Source organism: Drosophila subpulchrella, unplaced genomic scaffold (assembly GCF_014743375.2).
Source record: "Drosophila subpulchrella strain 33 F10 #4 breed RU33 unplaced genomic scaffold, RU_Dsub_v1.1 Primary Assembly Seq354, whole genome shotgun sequence".
Classification (NCBI taxonomy): Eukaryota; Metazoa; Arthropoda; class Insecta; order Diptera; family Drosophilidae; genus Drosophila; species Drosophila subpulchrella.
This window is the reverse complement of record NW_023665577.1, coordinates 8,457,196-8,484,680: the sequence shown is the minus strand read 5'-3', so window position 1 is coordinate 8,484,680 and position 27,485 is coordinate 8,457,196. Positions and strand designations below refer to the sequence as shown.

General features: G+C 38.2%; 3 protein-coding genes across 4 annotated transcripts in view; all 3 read left to right on the top strand.

The window, feature by feature from the left end:
- The first annotated feature begins 963 nt into the window (after positions 1-963).
- LOC119560276 (PHD finger protein 7-like) lies at positions 964-2,211 on the top strand. The gene has a single exon (XM_037873644.1). The coding sequence runs from the start codon at positions 964-966 to the stop codon at positions 2,209-2,211; it is 1,248 nt and encodes a 415-aa protein (XP_037729572.1).
- Positions 2,212-6,534: 4,323 nt separating this feature from the next.
- On the top strand, positions 6,535-11,914 carry LOC119559928. The gene is made up of 4 exons (XM_037873134.1): positions 6,535-6,673; positions 9,579-9,706; positions 9,762-11,098; positions 11,153-11,914. The coding sequence occupies exon 4, from the start codon at positions 11,207-11,209 to the stop codon at positions 11,768-11,770; it is 564 nt and encodes a 187-aa protein (XP_037729062.1). The 5' UTR covers positions 6,535-6,673; positions 9,579-9,706; positions 9,762-11,098; positions 11,153-11,206; the 3' UTR covers positions 11,771-11,914.
- The window catches only part of LOC119559927 (5-hydroxytryptamine receptor 2B), a 39,072-nt gene continuing 18,121 nt past the window's right edge, over positions 6,535-27,485 (top strand). The window contains exons 1-3 of one of the 2 annotated variants that reach the window (XM_037873133.1): positions 6,535-6,673; positions 20,641-20,911; positions 21,268-22,373. In XM_037873133.1, the coding sequence (XP_037729061.1) occupies positions 21,347-22,373 (1,027 nt within the window). In that variant the 5' untranslated portion in view covers positions 6,535-6,673; positions 20,641-20,911; positions 21,268-21,346. The remainder of the gene's footprint in view (positions 6,674-20,640; positions 20,912-21,267; positions 22,374-27,485) is intronic. The other variant, XM_037873131.1, reaches the window with a different exon arrangement.

Here is a 27,485-nt window from a genome sequence, read left to right as displayed (position 1 = left end):
TTAAGCAATTATGCGTTTCCCTCCGGCGACAGATTAATAGGAAAGGAATTTGTTTTCCAACTGGACAACGCTCCTTGCTATAAGGCCAAAATGATTACTAGGTTTTTAAGAGATGTTGGGGTGGAAACCCTCGATTGGCCACCACAAAGTTCTGACTTAAACATTATTGAAAATGTGTGGTCGCTAATAAAGCGAAAAAGAAGCACTGATCTGACCAGGACAAAAGCAGAAACCATTATTGAGGTCACCTCCAAAAGGTAATGGACATCAAAGGAGCGTATATTTATACCCCTGCAGAGGGTATAATGATTTTAGTCAGAAGTTTGCAACGCAGTGACGGAGACGTTTCCGACTCCATAAAGTATATATATATTCTTGATCAGCATCACTAGACGAGTCGATCTAGCCATGTCCGTCTGGCCGTCTGTCCGTCCGTTTCTACGCAAACTAGTCTCTCAGTTTTAAAACTATCGGGCTGAAACTAAGTAGTTTTGAATTTCGAATTTAATTTTTTAAAAATCGGACGACTATATCATATAGCTGCCATAGGAACGACCGGAAAATTGGTGGGAAAATAATATGAAACAAATTATAGCTTCGGTGTTTTTTGACATATTATCTTATACTATTGGGAATATCATTTTTGTATTTTTAAATTTAATAATTATAACTGCAAGGGTATACAAACTTCGGCTTGCCGAAGTTAACTTCCTTTCTTGTTTAATACTGCATTTACCTTAAGATCTTTGTTCTGTTTGTTTAGGGGAGTAAAGTTACAATCATCGTATCGGCCTTTTTCTTGTCAGCAGTTCGGCGAATTGAGTTTTCAATTTGTTACTACAATTCAACGAAAAAAGTTGAGAAATCTAAAAGGCAACCATGGCATAGAAGTGTGTGCTGTGTCGCAGCAGCGAAACGGAGGATCCATTGTCCTTCGGCCGCACTATCGAAGAAGGAAACATTATGGTGCACCACAACTCTCTGTACCTGTGCTCGAATCTCGTCCAGCGCGGCAACAGCCGCGTCGGCATTTGGCGCTTCCTGATGGACGACATCGTCGCCGAGGCCAGGCGTTGCCGCCATCTCATATGCGTTTACTGTCAACGCCCGGGCGCCAACATAGGCTGCTGCAAGTCCGGATGCCGTCGAACATTTCACACAAAGTGCGGCATCAAGAATCTCGCCCAGAACCAGTTCCGTGGGACATACAAGTCGTACTGCCACCGCCATGTGATCACCCATCGCCGTCGTCCGACCAGCTCGGACTCCATCTGTGTCATCTGCACAGAGCTGCTGGTCGAGGAGGGTGAGCGCTTCAATGTGATGAACATGCTTTATTCGCCATGCTGCCGGAACGGCTGGTACCACCGCAGATGCCTGCATGTGTACGCTAACACTTCCGGGTACTTCTTGAAGTGCCCACTATGCAACAACAACGAGGAGTTCCACGACGTGACCCTCTGGGGCTTCGCATTGTCTAGCCAGGACGCCACTTGGCAGACCGAGCCCAATGCATTCGCCGAACATTTCCGTCGCGACATGGTGTGCGTTGCCGAAAAATGCATCGCGCTGGCCGGCCGCACAGACAATTCAATACTTCTGCTGTACTGCAACACTTGCGGCTCCAGTCCGGCACACGCCTTGTGCATCGGCCAAGTTGTCTCGCCCGTTCCGCCGTCCCTGGTTGAATCTGAGAACGAGTCGGTGAACTCCGACGACAGCGACACTTTCGAGTCGATCGCTCAGGCGGCTTCCAACCATACACCCCCAAGAAATCAGAGCCCAACCACCTTGACCATTGAGCGCGATAATGTGCAGCCCAAGCTGTATTCCTCCGGCTGGGATCTTAATGATGGCAATGACACCGAGGACGATGAGGAAGTGTTCCAGCGTGCGGCCGAAATGCAGGAACGTCAGCAGACAATCGCCGAGTTATCCGAGGATTCGTCCGATGAGCAGCCATCTACCTCTGCGGCGGCTGCGCAGTTATTAGTTATCCGCAGGTCCACCCGTTCCACTGCGGCGAGCGGATCGTCTCGAGCTGCACCACGTCGCAGCAGCCTCAGACTGTGGGCCCAAAACAACCAAGAACGGCTGCTTGTGCTCCACCACTCCGGAGGCCGCCCCCCGTCGCTCCAACGCCCAATCGCCACCAGGGAGAAACATGCGCCGCAGGACCATGGCCGGCCCGAATCCGACTCGCTTGCCTAGCTACTGGGCCCATCGCAAGTAGAGATGGCAAACTTATACTCTACAGAAAACATTCCATGTACAGAAACTTTGACCATGCAGCGGATCCCAATGCGTGCGTTCCATCCGCTGCTGCTATTTTAGTTTGTAATTTTTTTACATCGTTTACACTCCACGTACCACAAAACGCTAGTGGTAGGTGAACCCTGATCTCGAAACGAAATGTATTACAACACCCAAAAAAAAATCTTCGAGTGTCAATTTGATAAGTGTGGGTGAAAATGACACTACACCTAGGATCAATTTTTTGGGATCAATTTGATCCTAAATGAGTGTCAAAAGTTTACTACATTGTATGAAAAATCTTTTTTGATCCTAATTAGTGTCATTTTGACCAAATCCAGGGTCTCGTCGATACCAATAATTGTATTTCTATTTTCGAAATTCGAACTGCGCCTATCGTGCAAGCAAGCGTAGTTATCGATAAATCATTGTGAGCTCGACATTGTGTAAAAGACGACAAATATTTCGGTGCGCGGTTCTAGTGTTTATTTAATTAGGTAAGTACATTCCTAATAATATAATATATATACTAAACACATATTTTGAATGTAAGTGTGCAATTAAAAAAAAGCGTATGCAAAGTTCCCAAAAGAAACAAATAATTAGACCGATATTTACATATGCACATTACATTATAAACAATACAGATTTAATAGGACTTTTAAGCTACTAATCTTATATGAATTAATGTAATAATGGTGTAATGCAATTCTCCGAAACAGCACATGTATTTACATTTGTATGTATATTTAGAACGGAGTTCCCGAGAACGCACAAGAATGTAGATTGCGGTTACATACATACATATTTAAGCAGGAATGAGTATCTATTCGTTACTGCGATCGCTTGCAATTTTTTAATGCCATTTGTTTTTTTTTCATTTAAGTTCATTATGGAGGACAACGTTGCTATGCAGAAGCTGGTCAAATTTGTTAAGGAAACCAATTTGGACGAAGGATGTCTAACAAATTTAACTGGTTCGTTTGCTGTTACACAATTAATTCAACAATATTTATTTAATTATATTTTTTTTAAATTATTTATTTTATTATTTAGAAATAAATAAAATCTATATATTTACTGGCTGGCCTATTAACGTATACCTGGTTGACTGCAGGAAATTTGTAAGATTCAAAATATTATAAAATACATATATAACTTCAATAAAAAAAACAAATTTTTATTTAAAAAAAAATGCAAAAGAAATTATTGGTTTTTATTTTTTGGGTGTGAAATCAACAATTTATTCGTTCATATTGATACTAGAATCGTTTCAAGTTGACCCTAAAAATGGCCTTTTATACCCCGAATGAGTATCAAATTACTGAGAAATATTGTCAATGTGACCACATATTCTTACTAAAAAATGCCAATGCGTAGTGTCCTTTTTTTGGGTGTAGTAATTTCTAAACTAATACAGTTTACCAGGGTCGTCGACCGTTCTTGTTTGTATGTCTTCAGCTGCGTCGACAATAGCATTTAGCTGACTATCTTCCTTTTGTTCGGCTTTCTATTAATTGGACCGATTCTTTCAAACAAGTAGTCCCATCTCCGCCTCGTTTACACAGTGAAATTATTAGCAATGCCCTAATAATAGTCCGCGCATCTTCGGGACTAGTTGCCAATAAGAGCTGTCCAATTCCAAATAAATAAAAACGTTTTACCAGTTTTTTTTCGTTCTTAAAAAAATCGTCCCAATTTTTCATATAGTGAGCGACGTCGATGCGTATGTATGCTCTTGGCACATTCGCTGACATGCAAGCATCTGCATACGCTTCAACTGTGTTGAAGGTCGCAAATGCTAAGCAAAGGCCGACAGCAAAGCCCTTGAAGAATCGCACACCTGCAATAAATCAAAATTAATATAAATATGTTGCTCATATAAGAATTAACTTTTCTAAAATATCACTTCTTTTGGATTCTGAGCTCCTGCTTGTAGCCATCTTAATAGCCATGCTGTAATGGTCACCATATCTTGTTTCTCCGTGAGCATAGATGACCAACAGCTGACCGAACGAAGAGTGAAGTACAGCAATGTGTAGGAATATATGTTGAGACTTTAGTCCATCTATGTGAACATATTCCATATACCTGCCACCAGAGGCGTCAATGCACAGGCAACTCTGTTTTCTTAGTTTGTTAAAAACGCGAATCTGATGTGGTAATAACTTTCTTGTATTTAGAGAAAAGTAATTTTAATGTAAATTTTCTAAAATTTAGTGTACAATTTTTTTACCTTTAAAATCTAGCTCTTTCTTTGGGATTTTCCGAGAAACTATCGGAATTTTTCAAAAGTCGTAAAACAAAAGATTTATATCTCGAGCTCTCTAGTACACCCATTAAGTCCGCAAAATCCCAAAACCAACAAGGAAGAACGCTATAGTCGAGTACCTCGACTATCAGATACCCGTTACTCAGCTAAAGGGACCAAAGGGAAATGGAGATATGCAAGCAGCAAAGCGAGATTTAAATGCGCCACCTACCGGCGGAAGACAGATTTAAGCATTGTGGGCGTTAGGGTAGGCGTGGCAAATTTTTTTTTGGATCAATCGATAGGCATTGACGAGACCAATACATTTCAGTTAAAATTTTTAATCTAGCATAAAAATTGTGGGCGCCACAGGCTTGGGCGGTTTGTGGGCGTTAGAGTGGGCGTGGCATATTCGCATAACATACTTGCGCTGCGTACAAGGCTACGGAATCTAAATCTGAAATCCCAATACTCTATCTTTGATAGTTTCCGAGATATCCGCGTTCATATTTACGATTTTTTGAAGTTTGTAGGCGGTTTGTGGGCGTTAAAGTGGGCGTGGCAAACTTTTTTTTGGGTCAATCGATAGGTATTGATGAGAACAATTCATTTCAGTTTAAATTTTTACTCTAGCATCAAAACTGTAGAAGCCACAGTTTTGGGCGGTTTGTGGGCGTTAGAGTGGGCGTGGCACTCTACTGAAACAAACTTGCGCTGCGTAAGAAGCTCAGGAATCTGCTCGCCAAATCTCAATAGCCTAGCTCTCATAGTTTCCAAGATCTCAGCGCTCATCCGGACAGACGGACAGACGGACATGGCTAGATCGACTCGGCTAGTGATCCTGATCAAGAATATATATACTTTATGGGGTCGGAAACGCTTCCTTCTGCCTGTTACATACTTTCCGACGAATCTAGTATACCCTTTTACTCTACGAGTAACGGGTATAAAAAGGGATTCTGACAAACCCACAAGCAAAGGGACAAACATTATCATTCTCGAAACTCCCCCAAAATCTTGTTTTTGGATTAACTTTTAAATCTGGCTATTGCAATGACAGCTTTATAATATAGTCGTCCAAATTATAATTTTATTCAAAATTCTGAAATATTAAAAAAATGGACAAAAACAGATGATACTACTGTATAAACACCGAAGCTGTGTACGTATAATTCGATTTCAATTTGTTTCATTATTTTCCCGATCATATGGGAGCTAAGTAACATGACTGTTCGATCCGGCTCGATTCGTCTCCTTTACTGCATTGCAAACTTTTGGCTGTTATCGTAACACCCTCTGAAAGGGTATATAAATAGGTTCTGTTTAGAAGGCTGTCAAGCGGGCGACCAGTGATTATTTTTCTGATCAGTTCCGGCCTTCTGTAGGCATGTGTGCGTATATGTAACTCATTCATAAAGTACGCAAGACTCGGGAAGCAGAGGGACCAGTTAGAATCACGTAGCAGACGTTGACGGCCCAAAGCAGAAGCACGTGCCACCTTTTCCCGCCCATCGCAGCGAGCAGAACAGCAGCATTTCCACGCTAAATTTCCCAAACAAAACCAGGAAAATTTCCCACTGTTTAGCACAAGAGAGCGGTTCGCGAATGGAGCGCAAAACTCAGAGAGCAAATTGAGATGATGCCGACTACGAAGTCGCTGCTGCTGTTTTCCACTTGCTTTTCCGACTCAATGGACCAGTACGGAAAATTCACACAATCAGTTTGTTTTGAAATTTTGCCGCGATGCGTTCGTTCCAAAGCGCTCTCTTCAACCAAAAGTACTCGAGCAGAATAAATAGTTTCATTAATTAAATGTGAAATAACAAAACTTTAAGTGTCACCGAAAAATAAAGAAATACAAAAATCAATCTTTAAAAATAGCACACAATAAAAGTAAAAGACCCGAATGTACAAGTACTTAAGAATTACATTTGCCGTTGCAGAACGATTGCAATATGCGGGCTTAGGTTGAAGTTATTATTACAAAAGCAATAAAGTTATATATGCAGTTGTAGCTTATTAAAAGTTAAAAATGTGGAGTTATGAGTAAAACCACTGAGTGTGTTATTAAAAATCATGAAAAAATAGTACGTGCTAATAATGAAAAACTAATATTGTTGTGCATCACATGGATTTAGAAACTCACAAAAATCTGTAGATCTAGAACAAGTAAGTAAGACGAATGAATGTCTGTTGAAAATTATTATTATTAATAGTGTAAATGCTTTATTCATAGAATTTAATTTTTTTAAGGTAATTGTATAAGTGTTGGTCAGTTCATTTAACAAAGACGAGAACAACGCGTAAGTTAAGTGCAAGGAAAACAGAACTCTTAACAAACAAAATGTAATTTTTTAAAATGCTTAAAAGCGATTTATGTATTTTACGTGGTGTAAGGCTGAGTAAATTAGGTCCACCGAAAGAAAGGGCAAACGGAAACCATAGCAAAGCGTACAAGCATACTTCGGGTTAAGCATAAAAATGTAAAAGACATAGCACTGATTACGTAATTAAAAATATATTTTTTCAATTCTTTTGACTCCCTCTTTAAACCTCAACGAAAAGCAAACAGTATTAAAATGTAGAAAACGCAAATCTAAAGAATCTAAGACCAGCCAGGAAAAAGGAACGTAAAGTCAGACATCCCAACCTCTTCCTGTTTCTCACTCTTTTTTCCCGCTTTCAGGGATCCAACCCCACCTCGCACATGATTACTCACATGTCAGCAGAAAAAGAAGATTTATTACCAGGAAACCTAAAACCAAATGTTGGCCGTTTCTCTTTATTTTGGTTACCTTTCGTTTTTACCTTTCATTTACCTTTTTTCATTTGACCCATTCTGAGGTCTTGGGTCTCTTGTCGGGAAATTAAACTATTAAGCTTTTTGCCACTGCTGCTTCTGATGTGCGTAAAGTTTTAATGAGACATAAAGGACGCGCTGGAAATATGCCGGCCTCAGGCCCAGATCCTGCTATCAGAACACCTGTCATTAAGATGGAGCGAAAGTCATTTTCCGTGCGGCTCGTAGATAAATTCACAAGATAAGTGGACCGGCCGTAAAAGTTTAGTGGACCGAACAAACGTAAACTGCCGCTGATTACCTGGAGGTAATTTGGTTCTTTGTCGCTTTCTGCCACTAAGGTGTTTAAGCCGCATTCGAGGGTCTGTCAGCAACAGGCACAGAGGTTATGAAGCTTCTGGCTCAACTGTAAGCCATTAACTTTGCTGTGGAAAGTGTGCAGGGATTCAGAAGGGATGGCATAAAAATCAAGACCTTTGGCAAAGCCTATGGCTAACCGCTAATCAAAATGCGCTGTTACTTATTGAATATGAGAAATTTTATTTGGTTAATAAAATTGGAATGCGTTTTTACATTTCGTCCATTTAATCTGTCCCATAAAAATACTTTTCTGATCTTCTATTGTTTAATAAAGCTTGTGGTTTTAATTCGGTCGATGTTATGTACAACCATTGAGTTTATTTTCGTACCATGTTTCTCTAGAGCTCTATTTTATTCAAAAACAGCAGGCGATGTACAAAAAGCATTTAATATTGATGAGAAATCCGGATTTCTCATATGGCAATTGATCAGCGCCCTTACTAGATACATACGTAAAAAGACTCAATCAACACAATCTTTATTTTGTTCGGACATCAAATAGCTTAAATATTTTGACCACTCTATCATTGTCTTCATGCTTTATTTAGGATTAGCATATATCTTTCCCGGGGCTGATACCGATTTATATTTTTTTGCTCATGTAGATTTATAGATTTTCTACAAGCCAACCAGAAAATAAAAACCAAATCGCGTTCTGCAAACACTTTTAATTCAATCAGCTTTCCATTTGTCTTATAAACTAACTAAATCTTACGTTCGGATTGTAAAAAATGAATACATTATAATCTCATACTACAATCTAAAAAACAAGTACACAATTTCTTGCTAAGATATCACCTGCCTTGGAGATTTAAGCTTTTTCGACTCTTTAAAGCATTGGATGGCGTATACCAGTCGATAGTCTGCCAATCACACCATCCTCAAGAGTTAATTCCCTTGAAAATTTGTTTAATGTTAAAAATGTGTGCTTTGTCCGCAAATCTAAACACCCAAAACAAGAAGATTTTTGGCGCTGGAAATTAATCGTTTTGCCTGTTGACTTTGAGCAATTGATGAAAAATTCCTATGCCAAATTGGCATTCGAAAAATCTCTCCTTCCTTTCTGCCGTATCATTTAATTGGCTGCTGTGTAAATTGCCCACGAGCAATCGAGTATCAACAATCAATAAATATTATTCAGTTAGTGCGACCTTTCAGCCATTTCGCATGATTTGTCATTTTCCAGCACCCATACATTCAGCATCCTCGTTGTGCTCATTTTGCATATATTTAAATTCATTTCCCATTACAATTTACTGTGCTTCCGCTTGACCATCACAAATTTATTTCATTTTATTTATCTTTTAACCCGTATAAATTTGTTGTTGGATCTGTGCAAATATGCAAAATGATTGACAGCACAATTAAGATGCCGCAAACGAGTGTTAGTTGAGGTGAGGAGGGGCTAATGACAGGGGGCACGTGCCAGAAGCTGCAACCTTATATGGCTGCCACAGTTACAATTTCGTTCTTATTCAGCAGAAAAACAATGAGCGTCGCAGAACACGTGTAGCAGTAGGCAAGGGTGGTTAAAAGATTTTACAACTTGCTTACATTTTAATCCAGTCAGCTAGTCAAGTCTAAGCAGATATCATATGGCCATTACAAGGATGATAACTTTTTAAATTGTGTACTGCGTATCTACTCCAACTTCTAAAAATCAAGCTTCCATCTGCCAAGTAGAATATTCGAGTTACAGAGACTTAAAGTTAGAAGAAAAACATTTTGTTCGTTTTCATTATTTTAAGTGTATTCTATGAAAAGTATGTAGGGGAAAGGAGGCAGACATAGTTAAGAGGCTAGGATAGTTTTCATAAGTACTAGAAAAATCGCCCTAATCATGAAATCGCCCTAACATTAAGAAAAATCGCCTTAATCATGAAATCGAGAATTAAATTGAGAATTTGTTCCTAGAACAAGTTGAGATATGAACACTTTTTGCGCGTCACCTAGCGCGATGCGTCTGTGGTGCAGCGGTCGACTGCGAACCCAGCGGTCGTGAGTTCGATTCTCGCTGCGACCGCGAAGATTTTTCTCAAGAAGTAAGTTGTTTTATATTTATGTTATTTCCTGATTCTGTTTAATGACTACTTTCAGTTCATATTACTCTAATTAGCAGTTTACCAACATGCGTGGAGCGGCCAAATAATAACCTTGCCCTCCCACCCTCTCAAATTATATTAAAAAAAGGACTTTACATCAAATAATCCTGAAAAAATTCCTGGAAAAAGTACCGCAGATAATGTTTGCCGAGAACCAGCAAACATGTCCAAGCACGATTTTTTAAAAAAATTTGTTTTAATGTTTTAAGGCGCTTTACCTTTAAAACAAGAAAAACACCACACATTTAAGAAAAGTTTCCATCAATTTAAGGCAATTTACCATTAAGATAATAAAGTCACCATAATCTCAATAAAAACCGCCGGTGATGCTTAAAATTTTTTATCATATGTTAAGGGTATTTACCTTTGAAAACTGAAAAATCGCCCTAGATTTATGAAAATGCACCCTAGATCTAAGAAAAATCGCACTAAATGTAAGACCAATACATGCCTATTTTTAGAAAATGTTGCCCTTATTTTGTTACCCAGTCGCCATTGACCCCCGTTTTAGGGCGATTTTCCTTGTTTTTAGGGCGATTTTACAGTAAAATTTCTATGAGTGTATAAAAATCATGTAACACTTTTTTTTTTTTATAAAAAATTTAATTTTTTTGTCTACTGAAAAAGCATATCCAAATAATCATGTTAAATGTGGAGTGCGGTCTATAAAGGACACATGATTAATGTCACAATGCTGTACCGTGATTTCAGTGACGGCCATCAACGATCATGGCCATCCACGTCCCCCACCATTTTAAGGCATTAAATAACACTCCAACAATGTTATTCAAATAATTTCAATGAGCACTTTTCCGAACCACCATTGAGGTAATGTTCCTGGCTCGTTTTTTTTTATAGTGGACACCATAGGCGTAGTCCACTTTGCAGATCCGAATATATGTATGACAAAGAGTGTCCTAATTAACAACTTAGTTGACATCAAAGGTATTCTATATGAGAAATTTTATGATGTATGTTAAATATGAAATCAAAATAAATGAAACGAGTAAAATTTGGCATGAAATTAAAAAGAAATCTTCCAAGGCTTTTTTGTTTTTGTCTCAAGCCTAGATCTTTGGGACCCACTTTACTTGCACTACGAGATAAACAAAATCGATACATTTGTATACATTTTTTTGACCAAAATGATAAACAGTTCGACTATACAAATCTACACTTTTCGTATTGAATACTTGTACTGCCAAAATGCTTTAATCTGACAGCTGGCTGAATAAAAAATGTTAGGAAATTGAGTTTTTTGTTGGTCGAATGCATTTGAGTCGCAATAATTACAAAAAAGACAGAACGAACGGTTTGGGAAAGAAACCATAGGTAAGGCTTCGCATTTGAGGTCAAATATTTCAAATTATCTGTCACTTCACAAAGGAGCAATAAATATAAACTAAAAAGCCGAAGCAAGCTCTCAGAAAATATTAAAAAATGGGTGCCACCAACAGCAAGCCGCAGACTGTGCAGATGGCAAATCCGATGCCATTTGAGATTACTCGGGATGTGGTGCATAGGATCGATCAGGCCACCACCAAATCCACTACACAGGGGACTACCATCTGCGAAAAATGTAGTCAAGGGTCCACAGCAGAAGCGCGTTCCGATTCTCCCACTACCATGGAACACAAGCCGAATGAAGTGCAGGATATGCATCCTGTAAAAGTAGCCAGGTCCTGGAAAAGGCGCTCCCTTGAGGTTGAGGAAACTGAGTTTGGAAAGTCCTTGCAGCGAGTTCAGGACCTCTTTGGAAAGCCCGTGAAATGGGCCAAGGACTGTGAAGGCGAGATCGGAAAGTTCGAGGAGGAACTGGTACACTGCTATCAACGGTATCCCAACGAACCTCTGCAGTGCTCAAATTTGGCCAGACAGTATCATCGCTTCGTGTTTTCTAGGCAGACCGATGAAATTTCCAAAAAGAGGAGTGCCACTGGCTCCGCTGGTCCCAAGTCACCGTCGACTACTAGGAAAGCTGGCAAGAATAGTAAACCTTCCTAAATATACTTTGTTAATTCCCACAAAGAGACTCTAGCCACACAGTTCAATCAATTTCAATTACTTTCCATTTCTCGGGAACCACAAGGCTAGAGTTCTCAATTTTATCAACTGGCGGAACCTAAAATAAAATAAAATGGTATTTACTCAACACAACTCAACTGAAACTAGTTGGTGAAGCGTTTTATTTGGCTTATTTTGTTCTTTTATTAGCCTTGGCTGATTGCCAGCAAACAAAAGTCGTCAAACAAATGAATGACAACATGAAAAGCAGGAAAGCCAGCAAGTGGAATATGCATACGCAAAAAGCAAACACGCAATGCTACTTCACCCGCCCACCTGCTCATCCTCCTAACTACTATGCACAACGTGGCGTATACGCGATGTGTCGCTCGCAGCTTTTCATACCTTCCCGCCTTCCATTATAAACGCATCGCAGGTGAAAATGCTCTGCTAAGCGAGTGCACAGAATGAGAATGAAAGCACGGTGGCTCTGGGCAGGTAGGTCTTTTAAGGTGGAGGAAATCCCAGCACAAGATTTATAGGCTAAGTAAACGCCTGCCTTGAACTACTTTGCGCCACAATGTCTAGCCCAATGTGCAATAGTGTGACTTACACTTGCCAAACAAGCAATTACGCGGCTTGGATTTAAGGGACTTACCCTTTCCGTATTCGCAGGTACATTTATGAGTATACAATTCTTGAAATATTCTAGAAATTCAAATCTAGAAAAAAGGCTATTGTTAAACTCAGCGTCATCAATGTATAAGGTACAGGGCTTTTTTTAATTTTCGATACCCCTTCGAACTCTTAAAATCATTACAGCTTTTGTAATTTTACATAACTAATAACAATGTAATATCTTTATTTCCAACTTATAGGGTATATGGTAGTCGCATATGAATATGCAAGGAGCATATGCAATATGAAAACATCCTACATGCAGTGTAAGGCCTTAAATCAAATTCCATCCTCTGCTCCCTTTAGTTTTTTGGCTTGGTTTTTTATTTTTAGTTTCGCTCACGTGGTAATGCGGTCCCACATATCCAGCCATAAATCTGCACAGCAAATGTTTACAAACTAGACCAGAGGAAGAAAAGTTACAAAGTGCCAGAATTTGTTGGTTCCAAGGGAAATGTATGCAAATTAGGGTTCAGCGGAGGGAAAAAATGGAAACCCTTCATATATAATCCATTTGATATCAAAATATGCTCATTCTTGACAAAGATCTGGGTGCAAGATCAAGTGCACAAGTTATGTCCGAATTGTTGGTGATTTCCGGCATTATCTGATTCGCTCTTAATTGAACCATTCTTTAAAATTTTCTTACTGGCTTTCAGCATAAAAAGGTGTGAACAATATTTGACATCAGAGAACCGTAGCCTCTCATTTGGCGGGCATATGGAAAAGATCAGCTCACTGTAAGTGGAGTTTTTTAAATAAATCAGTCGGTACTGCCGTGCCGAGGAGCTTTGATCGGCTTTAGTCGCTTAATTAGTTCCTTAACTTCTTCTGCATTTATATATATTGAAATGCAGAACCTGAGGGAATGTAATTAAGTGCTTTTGTAACAGCAATCATCTGTGACCAAAAGAATTAAATCTTTTTTCCAGAAAATCTGCAAGTTTGTTAACAGTAAAAAGTCCGACTTTCTAGCATTAAAACATTAAGTACCACTGCGTTGCGTCAGAATCTCTAGAATCTGCATGCTTAATAGAGCCCTGCATGAATTTCGATCTCAGCTGTGATCTCACTCACAAAACGAAACGTGCGAGTCACTAATGGCAATAGTATATATGTTTCAAAACATCTAGGTAGGATTGGAAATGTGGGGAAGGCGTACCTTTTACAGAATGGAGAAAGAGAGGGACATTTGCTGGGCGAGAACAGAAGCACTATGGGAAACAATCCGAGCATGTTACTAAAATTTTGTTTTTGAGCCGCAATCTTAATTTTAGTTAAACATCTTAAAAACATCTAAATAACCAGCTAGCTTCCTTAGCTTCGGCAGGACGAAGTTTCTATTCTCTTGCAGGTCGTTCCTATGGGAGCAATGTATGTACAGACCTTTCCGATTTTTAGAAAACTAAAAAATAATTACAGATATATTAAAATAATATTCCACTTTAATTTACTAGTAACGGTTTTTGTATTATTATGACATTAATTTTCCGATCCTTCCTAAGGCAAAGTAATTCGATTTTTCTTTAATTGAATTCATAATTCTTTAATATTAACTAATGCTTCATACTGAAGTAAAGGAGAATATGATTAAAAATAACATAGCAATAATAATTTTCCCCTACTTTCCCATTAATCATTCGATCGTTCCTATGGCAGCTATATGATATAATCGTACGATTTTTTGCAGACGGTATTTTGATTTCAGTCAGAAGTTTGCAATGCAGTGAAGGTGACGTTTCCGACCCCATAAAGTATATATATTCTTGATCAGCATCACTAGACAAGTCGATCTAGCCATGTCCGTGCAAGGGTATACAAACTTCGGCTTGCCGAAGTTAACTTCCTTTCTTGTTTCATTCAAAATTTTGAAATAAAATAAGAATGATATTCCCGAGAGTATAATTTAATATGAAACAAGAAAGGAAGTTAACTACTACTACTATTATGACTATGTCGTCTGTCGTTTATATCTCCCTTTAAAAAAATCATAAAATTCTTTTTTGTTTATTTTTTTATTTACACAACAAGAATCTGCGGCTTATAAAAAACAAATAACAGCTCTTTTTCAACTTTGAGGTCATTTTTCTTAGAATCATTGTGTAGGTCAATTTTTTGGCGAACACATTTCAAAATGGGGAGTCAAAGCGAATAAGATTTTTTAGCAGCCATTGAGGTAAAAATTTTAAAATCAAATTTTGTAACACTGTGTTATTTACGGTCCCAGACATGAAAATAACCTTTTTGTGAGCGGTTTTACTTGTTCTGTTTTTTCGGAAAGGTTCAGTCAAAGGGTTATCCAGTACACTCGTGCAGGACCTTAGCGAATCCTATGAATACAACCTAAGGCAGTGAAAATTAGGTAGGCAATCCAATCTTGCGTTGTTAGTTAACTTTTTCACATCAAAAGTGACAGAAGTTTGCTACAAGCAACTAACGAATATAACTGAATTAACTGTTTCTACTGCAAATATTCCGTAACGGAAAACTAAAATTGCAGAGTAAGAAAGAGCTTTGTTTTTAATGCACTGACGATTCACTAGAATATACTTTTCCCTAAGGGTCGCCAGATAGTTCAATGCACGTTGCATAATTGACGAATGTTTCAGCTTCGACGTGTTTGTCTCGGTTTCACGTTCAACTCTTTTAGTGTGCAACGTGCTTAGAATACTTATATCCAAACTAAGAGAAAAATTCAATTATCTCGACGCGATGAACTCTTTAGGTTTATTTACTTATTGGGCCAGTCAGATTAATGGCCAAGCACATATCTCCCACTTTATATTTATGGTCGGGCATAAGGTCGTATTCTTTATTGGTCCATATCTAATAGCTGGCATCGCCGTTAAAGCGTGCAAGCTATTAGAAAAATGCGTGAGACGCGGTCTAGTCTCAAAAATTTGCCGAAATGCCGCAAAAGTGTAATAAACGAACTTTTATTTATGCGCACTTCCGCAAACATCCACAAAAGCCACACGACAACACCACAAATGGAAGGATATGTGTTCAACCAAAAGCACCACGTTAAAAATTCATTACTAGTTTTATGACGGCGCTGAAAATACTTATGTTTTTGAAAACTTAATAACGTCAACATATTTATTTGTAAGATAGTAGTGCAGAATGGAGAGAAATTAGGACCGAATATAAACTTGCAATGATCCCAATGGATATAAGTTTAAAAATTCACTTTTATATAATATTTATTTTTAATTTAAGTTCATGACTATTTTTATTATGTTGATATTTCTTTATGTCCTTCTTTTTTTATTTTATCACTATTGTATTCGTATTGCCAGTATCGAACCAGTACACGTATTGCCGAATCGAACCTTGAGTGTGGGCAAGTAAACTATTTTAAATAGCCGCAAAATTTAAAACCTACGAAATCGAAATAAATTATACACAAATATTAATAGAAATCGCAGAACGAATAACATTTGCTAATTCGTTTTGGGTTGTAACAGCTGCTAGTCTTGGAATATGTCGGCTAGTGATCCTGATCAAGAATATATATACTTTATGGGGTCGGAAGCGCTTTCTTCTGCCTGTTACATACTTTCCGACGAATCTAGTATACCCTTTTACTCTACGAGTAACGGTTATAATAATGGCAAAGATATCAACTAAATTCACAGATACGTCACAGAAACAGTTAATTATACCCGTTACATTCGTCGGAAAATATGTAAAAGGTAGAAGGAAGCGTTTCCGACCCCATAAAGTATATATATTCTTGATCAGGATCACTAGCCGACTAGTCGACCTAGCCATGTTCGTCTGTCCGTATGAACGCTGTGATCTCGGACACAATAAAAGCTACAATACTGGGATTAAGCATGCAGATTCTACAGATTCCTGCGCAGCGCAAGTTTTATTCCTCAAGGTGCCAGGCCCACAAACCGCCCAAAACAGTATCTATTGCTTGACCCAATAGATCTCTTCTCGCATATCTCGGAAACTATCAAAGAAAGAGGGTTGGTACTTAAGATTTAGATTCCTTCGTACGCAGCGCAAGTTTGTTACGCCGATGTGCCACGCCCACTGTAACGCCAACAAGCCGCGCAAAACTGTGGCACCCACAAAATACAAGAATACAAGAATTTAATTGAAATGTATTGATCTCGTCTATACCTATCGATTGACCTAAAAAACTTTTCCACGCCCACTCTAACTAACTCACATAAGCGAAAAAAAAGAAGACGGAAGATAGTTAACCCAGAGTTGAAAAGCACTAGAAGGCAGTAAAAATACTGAAAATTTGTGAGCGTAACAGCGCTGTATATCTTTCTGTTTTCCCATTAACCGACGACTAACTTTCGTATGGCAAAACACGTGTGCTTAATTCGATTTTTGGCGAATCTTCGAAGACTATTCAAATTTTTAAAGCGGCCACTTAAACATTTTTAATTAACTTTTATCAATTTTCAATTTAAAAGCTAAGTAACGGGTATCTGATAGTCGAGACACTCGACTATACCGTTCTCCCTTGTTTTTAAATTCCACTTTTTAAAGGTGACTTCCAGCTAGTGTGAAAGTATGTTTAAGACTTTATACAATATATTATATTTTAGGTAAGGTCTTAACTTTTCAGACCTTTTCTTGGGAGTCTAGGTGTACGAGACGCAAGACCCAGTTGGATTTATTAACAACACATTGCAAAATACACACAAAACTATGTTAATGATTGGTTAACCATTAAATAGTAAACAAAGTAACAACAAATACAGTTTTTTATAGCTAAATTTTTTTGTGTGTATGTTAAAAGATTCTAAAAGTATGTTTTTAAGAAGATCAAGCTTTCTGATATGACAACAAAGTGGATTTGTAATTTATACGACACGGCTGCTTGAATATCACCGTCCAGGAACGAGTCATATAATAAGTAAACACAGCCATCAAGTGTTGTCTATAAATAAAGCGAAATTTGAACAAAAAAGATGATAAAGATACGGAAAAACGCAAAATGCAACGCCCCGTTAATAATTAGTTGCATAATGAACCGCAAATTAAGCCACACACGAGTGATGGCAGCAGCAACCACAGCAACCATGGATAATGGCACTAGCAAAACAAAAAAAGCAATATTAACACAGTTGGTTACTCACTCGGAGAAATAAATAAGAAAGACCCAAGTCGCTTGTCACAGATCAATTGGAAAGGTTTTATTTTCTTCTAATCGATACTTTGCACATCACTCAAACGAGGAGACCCATAAAACAAATATTGAATTTCAAGCAAATATTATTTTTCCTGGCTTGCCATGGCGTTTTCTCACTTGCTTTGCATTGTTTGTGGCAGTCATAAACCAGCAAACTTGGCGTGCCAAATAATCTCTTCCCTTTTTAGCCCTTGATAAACATGTGACAAAATAGGTAATAAAGTCGTGACGATCGCATTTTTAATACCAAATTTTAAGTACTAGCTTTCCCGGCCGTGGCTTAGACCGCGTGGAAGAAATGGTCTCTACACACAAAAAAATTTGATTGGCAAAATTTAACAATGCAGATAGTTCCGTAACCATAAACAAGAGAAAACGCTATAGTCTACGGCCTCTACTATCAGACTCAACTAATAAAAAAGCACCACTTATCGTTCATCCCTATCACCTGTTTATTAATTATTGTTTGGTTATAACTTTTTAATGAATGGTCCGATTTAATAAAGTTATAATTAATAACAATTAATAAAGTTTTATAAAAATAAAGACACAATATCATATCCCATTAAAACAAAATTAAAATGAATAACAACTTTTTTTCCGTTTTTATGTAGTATTGGTTATTCTTTAACCAGTAAACTTGTAGCTCCGAATTGGAAAATTCGACATTGCTCTAAGCACTTCCTTTCCAAGAGCCAGAGAACAACATCATTATTTTTACCATCAACAAACAGAGACTTTAACTGTGACACTCAATTCATTGTCTGCTACAAAAATGTATCTTCTCCAGGGACCCACCAACACTCACATTGAAACAAAGGCGTTGTGTGTGATTAAAGTGATTCCTTCCTCAAGTGCCAGCCCTCGACTTCAAAATGCAGCTACATCATTAAAGCTTTTCGTTACGGGGATATGTGGAAAAGGGTGGTTCGATTTGGATGCCGAAAACGTAGTCTTTGAAGGATTCCAAGCAATGTTGGCAAACAAACTTATGGCCTAAAATGGCGTTAAAACTCCCCAAGCGCGTCTGAAAAATACTGTTTTATGGGCAAAAAAAATCGTGGTCAGCACATTTGTGTTACATCATTTTAAGTTCCTACTTTCCTAGTAAAAATTTGTATATATCTGGCGCGCGTTATGATATTTTTTCCAAAAAAAAATATTGCCTTAGACATTTTAAAGATTATGTTCCACTCATACGATTTCTCACATTTTTCGGCCCCATACAAATCGACCCGCCCTAATGTTGCTGCTGCAGCCACGTCGCCACTCAAATTAAGTCGGCAAAGTGCACTGTCAAAGCGCATTTCATATGCATAAGGGACCTTCTTGCGTCTCTACCCATCACCATGTATGTGGTTGGCCCAGTTCTGAGGCGATCTTGGGGCAAGCTTAGCCCAGGCTGCAAATCTTGTCGAATAATTTCGTTTTACTGGAACATAAGGTTGCATTCTACTCGACGGCTCTCTAAAATAAAACATAATTCATAAACTCATAAAAGAAAGTAACCATACCATACCATATGCACCGTTTCCTTTAATTAAAAATGCCTCGACTAACAGATACCTGTTACAAAACTCAAAGCGCATGGGAGATATGCCATCATTTTTAGTGGCGATTACATTATTGGCTCATAACTTGTGAATGAAAGGTCACATTTGAATTAGTTAATTGGAACAAATGTATTGATATACAAAACAAAATATCATTAAAACATTTTTTTAAAAACTTTAAAAATTTGGTCTTAAAACAGATTTTAGCGTTATAAGCTTTTATTGGCGTTCGAGTTAGCGTGATAAAATTTATTTAGGTAAATCGATAGGTATTGAAGGAACCAAAAAAATTCAATTAAGAATTGTATTCCAGCATTAAAACTGTAGAATCTGCATGCTTATCAAAGCCCTGCATTCCCTTTGCAAGGTTATTTAAACAGGTTTTATATAAAGGCAATGGGCATCTTAAATCAGAAAAAATAATGTTTTTTTCAAAGCCCTTAAATTCAATTCAATTCAGATATTATTTTTAAGTCACGTTGGGTGACTTACACTGTTATAGATGTTTCAAATCATTTGAATCTTACTGTGAAAATGTTTCAAATCATGAAATGTCTAAAAAACTGTTGATTCGTTCAGGTTTCTAATGTTTAAATTCAACTTTCTAGCTTTTACGGTTTCCGAGATCTTAGCGTTCATCGAACAGACGGACTTGGCTAGATCGACTCGTCTAGTGATCCTGATCAAGAATCTATATTCTTTATAGGGGCGAAGCGCTTCCTTCCACCTGTTACATACTTTTCGACGATTCTGATATATCCTTTACTCTACGAGTAACGGGTATAAAAAGTAGCTGGCCAAATGATTTGTAATAAATTGCACGAAACGCAAATGCAGTGTTTGCATAAATCTGTTGGTTCTGCAGCATTTTTAATCAATTTGTGTGTGTGGGCGCAACCCATTATCAGTGGTGACAACAAAACGGAAAATATTCAAGCCAAAAAGAAAATTAAAACCACATTTTAGAAGCACACGCGGTTGGCGGCTGAATTTGGCACTGACACAAGCACAAAAGCCGCATTCAAGGCCGTTGGAGCGGGAAGTGGGTGGATGTTTGGCAGAAGGTCAAAGGGGAGACCCATGAGCGCGCGACCCTTTGTTGGCCGTGCCATTTAAAGCGAATTCAAATCGAGTCGCCAGCTCTTGTTGACACTGCCATCGTCACAGGCATCAGCGTTATCGACATCAACATCATCATCATCTGATGTATCCCATCGAGCTCAACTCTTCAGCTGTCATCTATTGACAGGAGCACACAAACACATATTGGAAAATATGGCCGCTTTGTTCTTCGCTTTGTTCAGGTCTCTCTAATGAAGGTTGTTCGTGAAATGGCCACATGGGAAATTGCGATAATTGCTCTAACAGTGGTTTCGACATGCGTTTCAAAAGGAAATCTATAGTTTAAAAAATTATAAATTTATTAAAGAATAGCTGTTATTCCTTACTCAAAATTTTTCGTTTCTTTTAATTTACAGTGCAACTTGGAAACATTTTCTTTTTGGCTTTGTTGAAGACTCGGAAATGGTGATATTATATTAGATTGGCGTTCATAAACAGCGTGAGATCTTGGAATTACAAACTTGAGCTGAATCGGAATCTGCTTATAAATTTCCCAAGATCACAGCGTTCACACGGACCGACAGATCACTAGCCGAGTCGATCTAGCCATGTTCATATCAACGCTAATATCTCAGAAATTATGTTGGGATTACCCATGCAGATTCTAGGGCTTCCTGCGCAGCGCAAGTATGTTTTATCAGGCTCTCACTTTTTAATATTTTGTAAATGTGTAAATGTTTTTTTTTATGATTATCAATACTCATTCAGATGCCTTGAATTGTTTAAGTCGGTCCATTGATTAGATATACTATTATACTGCGCTATAGCGTTCTCTCTTGCTCATGAACAGAGAATTTAGTTACTAATATGTTTTAACGACACTGATGGTTATTATTAACGCAGAAGAAGTGTGCTGATTCCCAGAACTGACCTAAACAAAGCTGAGGGCGCATATTCCGCGTGCTAAACAAATAGCCAAATCCGAAAACCTTAAATAAATGAGTGGCAACTAACCAACCAACCTTTCCCATTTTTTGTTGCAGCCAATTACTTTGCACTCAACAACAGCTACTCTTTTGAGTTGTTGTTGTCGTCGAGGGGGCCAAACAGCTTTAGAATGAAATGGAGATGCAAAGCTACTCTGGTCATGGACCAACGACAACAACTTCAGCAACAGCGGAAAGTGCAACAGCAACTGCAGCAGTCCCAGCAGCAACATTCACACAGCGACACTTCAGTTGTCGACTGGAAGAGGCGGCCCGGCCGGAGGTCTGGCAGCCTTTTATTGGCTGCGACAGCAACACCAGCACCAGCAGCAACAGCAGCAACAGCAACCTCATCCTGCCCACCAGCAACATCATCATCAACGGCAGCAGCAGCACATTCCAGTGTGCCCGGCAAGCCTTCGATAAAGCGGAGCAGACGGCCCTCTACAGATGCGATGGGGAGGGTCCATTGTCTGAAAGCTGCACGTTGAGGCTGAGGGCGCGACTGTTGCAAGTGCCGCACGAGGCGTATGAGCAATTTCGACTGGCAATCAACGGGGAACTCAGTGATAAATCCAGTGATATACTTAGTGATAGTTCGAGCTGCGAGGGGGGAGAGGATGTTTTGCAATGTGAGCTGGGGCTGACCCAGGAACTATTTCTTTGTCACTTGCAGCAGCCGCAGCTGGAAGGCCTGGAGGAGGCGGAGTCCCTCTCGAACGGCAGCCTACTGGAGGCCTATCCAATCGAGCTGGGCAACGAACACGACGGACTCTGGTCCTTCCTCAACCTGAGCGAGCTAATGGAAGCCGGCAACGATACCTCTGGCATCGTGAATGCCACCAGCAGCAGTTTGGACATGATTCTGGCCAACTACACGGCCCTCACCACAACAACAGTCGCCTCCACCGCAGCCACGTCGAGCGATATAGGAGTTACGAAGAGCTTTCTGAACTACAGTCCCCACGGCTACGATTGGCTGTTCCTGTTCGTGGTCTTCTTCATCTTTGCGGGGGGCTTGGGCAACATCCTCGTCTGCCTGGCTGTGGCCCTGGACCGGAAGCTTCAGAACGTCACCAACTACTTCCTGTTTTCCCTGGCCATAGCCGATCTCTTGGTCAGTCTGTTCGTGATGCCCATGGGTGCCATACCCGCTTTCTTGGGTAAGTCAACGTTACGGCTCAAGCGATCTAAAATGATAAGCGACTATAAGTTGCTAAAATATATCCAATTATATTATTAAATAACTATAGTCAACAGACCCCATAGTCTGTATCCCCATAAAACACATTAAATGGCCATTATTCCGACTTCGTTTAAGCAAACTTTTTATCTTTCGCTTGGCTTCTTTGAGTGTACTCCAGCAATCAAGTGCCCATGCAAGTCAGCGACTAATGCATTTGCACATGAATTATTTCGACGCCATTTCCTCCAGCCCCTGCTCATCTCCAGCCCGCTCCCACGCCCACCCATCCTTTCCATCCATTCCATCCGCCTTTCCCATTGTCACGAGTTGTCAGCCGCGCTGGCTGCTTCCGCTCTGGCTCAGCTGCACTCATGGCAAAATGAAGCAGTACTGCACTGGGAAAAGAAAACCAATTGTTGGGCTGCATATAGTAAATTAAGTATAATGAATTTATTACTTTCTTTTCGGGCAAGCATTCCTTAGCTTTGAATTGATTTCATCATCATAAGAATCTACACGCAAAATTTAAAATCTGTAGATCTAATCGTTTCTGAGATCTCAACGCATCCTTATTAGGAACACGTTACTTTATTTATACCCCTAACTACATATTTTGAATATTAAATTAGACTTAAATAAAGAAACATTGGTTTTTACTAGTTAAATACAATGGCTTGTAATAAAGGGATACCATTTTTGAGATACTCTTGCTAATCTATTTTTCACACTGCAATTTTCTCAGTGTAGCAGAAGCCAAAGTGGCACTGCTTTAAACTAGAATGACAAACGCGTGACTCAGTTTGTTGGTGTTTAAAAACCTGAGTATTTTATTTTTCTTCTCCTTTTTATGACCCTCACTGCCACAAAACACGGATGCTGTAATTAAATTTTTCCAAAAGTGGTAAAACTAAAATTTCTTGTATGCGGCTGTTTAACACCATATACAATTTCCAGAACGATAAAACACAAAACGAAGGAAGTCGTTTTCATTTTATTTTCCGACTCCTTTCAATGTCTAACTTCGATCAGTACTAACAGTCGAAATGGGATACGACCAAATAAAAGTCGTGTTTTGTGGGAACTAACTTTACTTGTAAATAAGAAAAAGGGAAAGTCGACAGACGATGTCCATAAAGCTAGAACCTGTCGGCGCACAAATTTTAAAAATACGTAAAATCTTAGGTGGCTTGACTAATTTGCGTACGACCCTGAAAAAACAAGAACAAAGTCAGACCCACCCCTTACCTTTTTCATCCTGGCCAGAAGTGAATTCAGCGTAGCGAAAACAGATGAAACGTTCGCATAAATTAAGTGTGCATCTATCATCATACATGAATCCTATACAAGAAGCCGAAAACAAACCCCGTACCCAGTGTATATAAATTGACTAGAGCCGGCCCAAACACTTTAACAGCATCGTTGGAAAATTATGGTATCAGTTTTTAAATAATGTGGAATAAGGAGGCGCGGTATTGTTTCGTTGCCAGACCTAATATTGTTTACGAAAAAATATGTATAACAAGTACGATTCTGGGCATAATTCAAGGATTTCATGAAAAATTACCTAAAGGTGTGCAAGAATATACAAGCTAAGCAATTTACTCGCTTCAAAGGATGCCTCACAAAATAGTTGTTGCAGGCGTGTGCTGAATCTATGGCTTACATATGTTTTAACAACTATTTTGTAAAGCATAGTTAAACGTGCCCGTAGGGCAAAGGAATTCACTTGCTTAAAACTTAAAAAAAATACTTAAAATACTTTTAAATGCCAAAATTAAAGGATTTGTTCTCTTACTTTCTGCTTATTTGTTGTCCTTTCAAAAAGAAACAAGATAAACATTGAAGCACATTTTTAAAATTCACTCAATTTCTTGGAAATTACTCTATTTATACCCTTTACTCGTAGAGTAGATTCCTCGGAAAGTATGTAACAGGTAGAAGGAAGATTTCCGACCGCATAAAGTATATATATTCTTGATCAGCATCACTAGCCGAGTCGATCTAGCCATGTCTGTCTGTCTTTTCCTATAAACGCTTTGATCTCGGAAACTATAAGAGCTAAAGAATTGAGAATTCAGACTTAGATTATATGCATATGACAGTGGAGACACTCGACTATTCTCTCTTGTTTTAGGGTAAATATTTTCTAAAATGAAAGTCAAAATATTTTTAAAAGCTTTCTAGAATTTAAGAAAATATTTTTAAATAATGGTGCATTTTCCTAGAGCTAAAAAATAAATAAATAAATAAATAATTAAAACGAACTTATGGGCTTCTAATATATATTTGTGTACAATATGCAAAAAAGTAATAACAAAACTGATTAATATTGATATTGCTAACATATCAATTTGATATGAAAGAATATCAGTATGGTATGAAAAAGTATTAGTCATATCGAACTAATACACTCGATTTCCGATGAACGCCGTTGTACCCTCTGCACACAGCATAAGTAAGCCGTATCCGAAGGCCAATACAATTTGAACGCTAACATGTGGAATGTTCTCAGCACCAACTGATCATTCCTAGATCGACTAAATAAGTACACTTTCTAAAATTTTCTCATTCGGCACGCAGCGGGCAAAATGAGAATATTTCAGAATGTGTATTTACTTAGCATTTTTTTCACAAAATTTGATATCAGATCTTTTGTAAGTTAAAAGTGGGGTCGTCACGACCCCTTACTTTGTTAAATTTAAAATGCTTGGGCTTCCTGCGCAGCGCAAGTTTGTTTCAGCAGGGAGCCACGCCCACTCTAACGCCCATTTATATTTTGTATAAATGTAAACGAGATTTTGTTCTTATCATCAATACCCATCTACATGCCAAAAATTATTTAAATCGGAAAATCCATTATAGGGTTATTACCAAAAAATAATAATCAGCAAATATAATAGTGCCATAGGTAAGTGCCAATATAATACTTGCCAAGCTATTTGAATGTGAAAACTGAGGAGATTATATCAATGGACCGTTGAATAGTAGCATCACAATAATCGTAGCCAAACTATTTTTTTTTAAAACGTACAAATCTGATTATTACAGTTTCTGATTTACAAATCTCTGGATCGTTTCTTCATCGAATGATTATCTTTCTGTTTAGAGTATGGTATGTCATGGCACTCACGAACCACAACGTGGTATTTGCCATTTCACCACAGTAAAGACCCATTCTCAGTTGTAGGGGAAAGGTCTGTTATTTCACTTTTGTGTTTTTTTGCGTGAGTGCTGTGTTGAAAAGTTGACAAAAACTGTAAACTAAATGTTACTAAAAGCCTTAAGTGTGGTTTCAGCTGCAGCGGATATAATAACAAAAACAGCGACCCTTGCCTTTCCAAAAGTTAATCCGAAAATGGGTCGCACTTCTTTGGCTTATTTTAGTTCATGTTTATAAACATCGCCTATTCTTAGGTCAGGGCAGTTAATTTTAAAAGACTTTAAATAATTTAAATTTTACTCCCTATAATTACACACCGAGAAAAAGCCGTTCTTAGCGGTCTAAATTTCAGTAATTCGGTGCTCAATAGTAGGTCAAGATCGGTTTTACTAAATTCAAGAAGAAGTTGTCTTAGCTTAAGGATATTTTGTATTATAATAATATACAAAATAAATATAAATAAAATATAGGGAATTGTTTCAGATTAAGTGGTCCATACCATGAAAAAAAATTTTTTTTTACGGCACATTTGCATGGTATCCCAAACCCAAGAAAAAGAGCAGATTTTCAAATGATACACTGAAATTTACAATTTCTACGTAGCGAATGGCCGATTGCCATTAAATGACAGTATATTAAATTTTTTAATAATTTAAAATTTAAGTAACCTTTTTTGGAGGATGTTCTACATGTGGTTGTGGTACCTGCTATCCGTGGAAAGCGCTTTATCCGCCCTACACTTTATTGCAAATAAATGGTGTAGCTTGCTAAGGTCAAAAACCTTAAATACTTTGTTAATTGTTAGGCTGAATTCATAATAAAAATCTTTGTAAATATGTGTGTAATGGTGCCTTTATATACCCCTGCAGAGGGTATAATGATTTCAGTCAGAAGTTTGCAACCAAAGCTCCCAAAAAGTGGCAGAAAGTGTTTTCAAGTGAAAACTAATGTTAATTATGTTCAATATGAAAGTGCTTTGGATAAGTCCTTGTGTAGCCTGTGTGGCTTCAAACTGTCTGGGCGCCACATTATAAACCGATGGCGCCATTAAATGGCAAAACACCGACATATCCTACAGGGATTGCTTGAGAAAGGAATAAAGTCTGATGGTAAACGCGTTCCAAAAAACATAATATCCATACGAGCAACGAAAAGTCAATAATTGCATCGAGTAGTGCTCGTTTGATGCTAGCAAGGAGAATTCATTGTTTTCGTCAAGGCTTTTCAACGCAACTGGACGAAATGTACGTGGAAATTGAAAATTTTGCATCCGTATACAGACGTTTAGCCTTTCGGGTTTTACTTAAATTTATAGGGGTTCAAAAAAACCCGAAAACAAAATTTTTCGACTCTCAAGGTTTTATCTAATTATTTTACCACACAATGGGCACTTTGCTGAGTTTAGCGTCGGCTAAGGCTTTAGAGTGACCAACCTTTAGAAAGGACCAAAATATCATTTACAAATAATTTCGATATACGATATTTCGGCCCAATTTTTTTTGTATCGCTATGATAATAGTTTTTTACAAAATATCATCGACAAATCGATATTTTGATATATTTTCGACATCCCTATTGATCATTTATTGACCGTAAGCTGTTTTGACAGCGGCCCGAACTGTCATTTTGGGACCCTTTCATGTGTTTCTTATCTCGTAATGTTCAGACACCTGAAACAAATGAAAAAAAATTTATTTTCTCAAATGAGTCTGACGAGCCGGAGAAAAATGCTTGAGCATATTTTGGCAACTCTGGTTTTTACCCAATAGAGAAATAAGTAAAACGGACTAAAACCATTTATATAATGCGTATGTTTGCTGAACATAATCAATCTCAAAGCGAACTAAGTATAAATGTTTGTATAAGTTGTTCAATGAAATATTGGGGCGAATAGCTATGTTTATTTTCATTTTTGTGTGTTAAGTTACT

Bases quoted from the DNA above. Each gene is read 5' to 3' on its own strand.
- LOC119560276 (XM_037873644.1), top strand. From the start codon at position 964: ATGGTGCACCACAACTCTCTGTACCTGTGCTCGAATCTCGTCCAGCGC.
- LOC119559928 (XM_037873134.1), top strand. From the start codon at position 11,207: ATGGGTGCCACCAACAGCAAGCCGCAGACTGTGCAGATGGCAAATCCG.